The sequence below is a fragment of the Corella eumyota genome, chromosome 6, assembly GCF_963082875.1.
Source record: "Corella eumyota chromosome 6, kaCorEumy4.1, whole genome shotgun sequence".
NCBI classification, from domain to species: domain Eukaryota; kingdom Metazoa; phylum Chordata; class Ascidiacea; order Phlebobranchia; family Corellidae; genus Corella; species Corella eumyota.
In genome coordinates, this window is record NC_137495.1 from 6,934,061 (window position 1) to 6,940,322 (window position 6,262).

The window sequence follows — 6,262 nt, forward strand, 5'->3', positions numbered from 1 at the left end:
ATTTAGGTAATAAACTAACTTTAACAAATTTTTAGTTAAAATAGGGTTATCTTGTTTCTGATTGTGTATATGTTTTGGTGATGCTTGTATGTTGAATCTTTTTCTAGTTTACATTTTTATCCTTTAAAAAGAATCTTATTTGTTTTTTTTATAACTATATTTATTATAATAATATATTAGAATTTTTTTTGTGATACATTTTCGAGTAGGTATAAGTGCATGGTAAACATAAAACATTGTAGCCAATTTTACATAAAAAAGCAAAAAGGTAAATTAAATTTAGCGCAATTATTAACTAACTTGGAAGTAAAATATTTTAATAGATAAATAGCAAAAAAACACATTGATTTAGAAAGTCGTTGTGGCTTTACATAAAACAATTCAAATTAATTCTGTTTGATAAGTTTTAACACAACTTTTTATTTACTCAATCAATATTCCTTTTTTTGTTTTACTCGTACAAAATTATATAAAAACCCTTTCTAAATTGAACTAAAATTGGCAACATTTATTTTTTTCTGTAAATATTGGATAGGTAATGATTTAGTAGTAAATGCGTTTTTTTGCATTCAGGACACTACCATTGACTCTCTGGGGTCAGCTACCGGTAGCTTTAAAGTGTTGAAGGTGTGTTTGCCGTATGTGTGTCCAATCATGTACTTATAACCTAAAGAGGTAAATAAATGTTCTAAAAATTTTTTTTATAAAACTAAATAGTTAACATATAAATTTTCTTTATCTAACTTGTCCGTTACAGCATTTTGTTATCTAAATTTGTCGCGTGTAGCCTACCTGGTATATATCCAGTATAGTGGGGCACCATTCCTTTGTTAACTGGATAGAGATCAGTCTTTGCCAGTTTATTGTGCGATTGTTTGGGTCGTTTAATCGGTTGGGGTTCAGCAGGTTGAGTTCCGATAGACGTCTCCTTGTTCAAGTCTTCTTTAAACATTTTTAAGCCTTTGTTTGTTTGGTTTGGATAGCCCAGCGCGATGAGTTCCCGACTTCGAGGTACAAAGCCAGTGTAACCTAAAATAAAATAAAACGTTGTAGCGAAAAGATATAACCAAGGGCAATATCAATACAAAAATTTTCTTGAACTGTAAGTTCCTTAACACCGGCAATTTGTTTGTGTTTTGTATTACCTGATTTAAACCACTTCATCGAATTCGCGTTTTCCATGAAGTAAGGTGACCCGTAGGGTTTAAATTCTTGCGCAGATTGAAACCGGGCTGGTTCCCTTCGTTGCGCCATCAAAGGGGTGGTATATCTTGACGTCATTGCCTTAAGATCAAATCGTAACATCATATATACTTTTTATGGGTTTAAAGTACAAGTATTTAGCTTAAAACAACCAAGGGTCTAAAGAAATATATTAATAAAGTTTATGGAAAAATCCTACGTACCATTTTATCGTCGTCGGACGTAGGTCGTATAGTACCAGACTGCAGGGCCAGCACCTTCTTCAGATGTTTTTGGTTATTTTTAATTTCTTGCTGATCGCACTCGTGCTGGTATAATGCTGACCGACACATTTCTCCATATGTGTTGGCGAAATGGTGTTGTCTTTTGGGGATGTAGCCTAAATATAGAGAAAATGTGATTAATTTACTCATAAAATATTCCAGGTAACAGTTGTTACTTTATGTTTAGATCGCACATTCGACCTTTCCACATCGAGAATAAATATATATACAAAAAAAAAGATATCCAAATGCTTTGTGAATAAAAAAAATTGCAAAGGGACTATAAGTAGGGTACAAAACTGTTACATTAATTTTTTTCTATTTAATATTACTATAGCTTATTTAAAAAAATGAAGATCACGATCGTTTACATAATGTAATGTCTACAACCTTCATCATCTTGAATGTATTTCAGACGGACTGTGCTAATGACATATTAACCCTAATAGGCAGTTTATACATTTTAAAGCTCTTTATAAATAGAGTCTTGTACCTGTGTATCCCGGCACCATCTGATCCGTCAAGTTTTGATTTCCCCAACTATCCGACCTCGTTTTTAAGGTGTTTCTTCTTGCATCCGTTCTTTCGTTTCCCTGGTGTTCCGTAGGAGTCAAAACGTAAAAGCCCGACTTGGAAACTGAATCATCTGTTAAAATATCCACAGAGTGACGACCATAGGTTTTGCCGATCCGGTATTTGTATTGGGGCAAATATCCGCAGTATCTGTAACGAATATATATTTATGTTTACCATAATTGTTTTTATTGGGTATAGTGTATTGTATAGTTCATCATTAAATAAGCAAAACGAAACAACGTATCCAAAAACGATATCAATCGGACGTTTTTCTATATACTTTATTAAGGGTCAAATCGCCTTCGTAAGACTTTAGATATTTTTCTAATAAAGCCTTATAGATTTTTGTATGAAAAGTAAACAAAGGCCGCCCGTATAAAATGCCAACCTATTGAAACCCTACCCAACTTAGGTAAGATTAAACTCTTTCATCTAAAACACCAACAAAAGAAATGTCAGTCTAAATGTTTCACCTTTTCTAAGCTACTTCTACCGAATTTTCGACTGGATACTTTTTAATTGAAAGTTTGTATATACAATATGCGCCATAAAAACGTGCCTGTATGTAAACAGTACAACTATGTTATCGTGAAAGCCGTTATGATAGATAGCTTTGACCTTTATTGTTTTTAATCTGTCACACATTTTTTGTATCTGTTTTGGCATAGATATATTACTTATACATCTTAACACAAAACACAAATAAACCAAATCAAAAAAAAGTATTAGTAAAATTGTATTTGTTTTTATTTTCTTACCTTGGCAAGTAGAAAGGATCTTCCGTAAATAATTCGCTCTTTCTTGGCATTTTGAATTTTTAAATATTTTCAAACTATTCGAATAACTTATTTTCACAAAAAAACGATTCTATTTTATCTATAGTGAAACCATTAAAAGTGATTAGATTATTTTATAAGATGTTTTTGGCAGCATCGTTTTTGGTTTTTAATGTTTTAAAAATGGCTGATATTTACACTATTTTGTATAACCTGTTTGTTAAATATTGACTTTTCTTATCAGGCATTAACTCTCGGTAACTCGATCACTTACACCACTAAATAAATACACTTTTACCGTTGTTAGGCTATAATAAAATACATGTTTGGCAAACCGTGTATTTTATGTTTGCTACACCGTCATAGCGCAAATAAAAACCAAAAACTTGACTTTAACAATGGATAAAAAATCTATAAATCTCAACTAAGGCCACTTTTCGATTTTCTACAATAGAAATGTATTCCTCGATGTAAAATGCGACGTATATGATGGATTAAAGTTGCCAGGGCAATATTTTTTCGTAAAACTAACGCAGTGTTACTCGACTACCGAAACAACAATGTTTTGTGCATGCTAATCCTGTGTTTTTCTAGCTTATCTGTTTCTGTTTTCTTTATTTAGCCTTATAAAAACATGGACATCATGGACATTTTTAAAAATCAAATTACAATACTCAAATTGCTTTTACAACAAGATTAGCTATTTTTTCAAGTTTCTTATTTTGATGTTGGCAAGAATACTTTATTTCTTCGATCTTCCAAGAGTACATGGTACTTATCTGACTGTTCACTGAAATATATAGACTTATAACTACCTTCAATGTACTTTTAAATTATTTACTGTACATAACTTAATTATACAAAGACCATTTATGCGCCTTGTTTATAACACCTGTTTTCAGGTACCGAAAATTTTTTATTTTACAGAAGACCTCGCGTTCTTTAATCAATTTAAATGCCATAATAGGAGGGCAATATTAGTTTAAATCCTCGTTGAAACGACGCTACACCGGTTGCCAATGCGCCAAATGGGCGGTCTCTGTCGCCTTGTCGTCGAATTGTTCACAACACAGGCACTCGTCTGTTTTCACTCGTATCCGCGTCGTTTTAAGGCAAGACAAGGCGCTCGAACAACCAGTGCCGAGCCCTTGAATTAGCGAACACAAGTGAGGATTAATCCCCGATAAGCGAGCGTAAACAGTCCGCTTAAAAGGAGAACAGAGGAAAGAATTAAACAAAAAACACTCCAGGGTTAAGTCAATAAAGAACAAGCGGTCGCACTTTCTCTCTTGTTAAGGCTTCTTATGGTTTCGGTACTTAACATAAGCCCTATTCATATGAAAAAGAAATTGTTGCCGATTGTAAATTAAAAAGTTTAAAAAAATATTGTTAATTTAATAAGTAGTTAACGCCTTTGTGTAAGTTAAATCGCACTTTAAAACCTTTTAGTTATTATGGTTCGAAATCTTAGATTTCGAAACATATTGTTATTGTCAGTGTATTTATTATTATTATTGTTATTTTTATTCTTACTAGTCCCAATTTTGAAAGAAGATAACATTTGTTCCTTAAAGTTTAAAAGTCTAAAATTTTAATATGTTGTATAATATCATAATGCGCTTCAGGCCTCCTATTTACAATATTTAACTAGATTTATTTGATAAATAAAATATGGTTCTCGTTTTGATTCTTTCGTTTGATTCTTTTTATAAATATAATTTATTTAGTAGGTTTATTAATTAAATTATAAATTTAAATATGAACTTTTTTATATTTAAACCTAATTTTAACAAACGAACACGCATTTATTGATATTGTAATAGAAAAGTAAACTAAATTTAAAAGCAAAATACCGATCTTAATTTTTTAGTAATCAAACGAGTATTAAAATATAATAATAATAAAACAATTAAAAAAACAAAATTTACACATTTTTGACTTATACTTTAACATTTTACTTAAATTTTCAACCAATATTTTTTACTTTAATAGACAGCGAAAAGGACGATTTTTGACGGCGACCAAAACGCTATTAAATTATTTAAGCGTTAAACTCACACTGATTCGTTATTTTATAAAAAAAAACTAAAATAATGATTAAACGATATTTAGCTAGAGTTAAATCTTCATTTTAAATAGCAACATACAAAATAATAATAACAACAACATATTAAAATTTCAGAAAATTTAATCTTTAAATTTTAATAATAAAATATATTAATTAGTAATTAGTGACATTTATATGTCGTAAATAGGAGGTTTGCGATTCGTTGGGATAATAACAAACATACTAAAAATTTAGAACTTTTACTTTTAAAGAACAAAAGTTATCGTCTTTCAAAATTCTGACTAGAAAGAATAAAAACAATAAATACACTGACAATAACAATATGTTTCGAAATCTAAGATTTCGAACCATAATTATCACTAATTACTAATTAATAGCTGTTTGTTTATTAAAATTTAAAGGTTGTTTTTAATTTTTCAAATCTTGGTCAATTGTATATCATGATATTAGTAACTCAAAAATGAATTAAAATTTTAATATTTGTCACTAATTACCGATTAATAGGTGTTTGTTTATTAAAATTTAAAGATTGTTATTAGATTTTTAAATTTTGGTAAGTTATATATTATAATATTTATAACTCAAAAATAAATTAAAAATTTAATTTTTGTTTGTTTATTATATTTAATGCTTGTTTGTTTAATAAAAATTAAAGTCCGATATTTAGCATCAAAAATTTGGTATGATGTATTTTATAATATAGGTAGTTAAAAAACATATGTAAAAAAGAATTTTTGTTTATTTATCATATACAAATGCTTGTTTATTCAATAAAAGTCAATTTTAGAAATTTCAAATTTAGCAATAATGTATATCCTAATATTAACAACTTAAAACTGGGTTAAATATTAATTTTTGTTTGTATAATGTATATAAATACTTGTTTGTTTGTTGAACATTAAAGATATGTAATATTCTTAGTTAATGTTTATGCATATCTTTTTTTATTTCTAAAAATTCATGTTAAAAAATCAAATAATGTCGAACCATATTTTATTTATCAAATAAATCTAGTATTACATTTGATATTGTGATATGGTAAAAATGCGGTAATTCCTAACACTTTTAAAACTTAGATTTCCAAAAATTTAGATAACGAATTTAAATCAACGGAAGCACAATTTGACAAAAGTTAACATGTTCGATAATAATTTTTAAAGTTCCAAATTTTTAAAATTATTTTCTTTAAAATTATTACGCACCACAAATAGTAAGTATTTGTTTATAAGATGTAAGAGCAAATGTGCAATTATCTGTGGGTTCCACCACAACAAATTAAGCTAATGTCTTATAACTTTAGCTTGAAGGGGACGTGTCATATTACATTTGATAATATGATACGGTAATAATTCTTAAAATTTCCCTTAAAGTTAAAT

General features: G+C 28.7%; 1 protein-coding gene across 1 annotated transcript; it reads right to left on the reverse strand.

Moving 5' to 3' along the window:
- Nucleotides 1-196: 196 nt before the first annotated feature.
- On the reverse strand, nt 197-2,920 carry LOC145755059 (ciliary microtubule inner protein 2B-like). The gene is made up of 6 exons (XM_082571261.1): nt 2,801-2,920; nt 1,960-2,189; nt 1,407-1,582; nt 1,146-1,284; nt 793-1,029; nt 197-667 (listed from the first exon to the last, which is right to left on the reverse strand). Exons 1-6 carry the CDS (start codon nt 2,848-2,850, stop codon nt 570-572), a joined length of 930 nt encoding a protein of 309 aa, XP_082427387.1. The 5' UTR covers nt 2,851-2,920; the 3' UTR covers nt 197-569.
- Between the last annotated feature and the right edge of the window lie 3,342 nt (nt 2,921-6,262).

What these genes read in the sequence shown, in the direction of transcription:
- LOC145755059 (XM_082571261.1), bottom strand. Translation starts at nt 2,850, where the DNA reads ATGCCAAGAAAGAGCGAATTATTTACGGAAGATCCTTTCTACTTGCCA. An exon ending in GATGGTGCCGGGATACACAG is followed by an intron (nt 1,583 to 1,959) that starts GTACAAGACTCT and finishes CTCTATATTTAG; the next exon opens with GCTACATCCCCAAAAGACAA. An exon ending in CTATACTGGATATATACCAG is followed by an intron (nt 668 to 792) that starts GTAGGCTACACG and finishes TTACCTCTTTAG; the next exon opens with GTTATAAGTACATGATTGGA.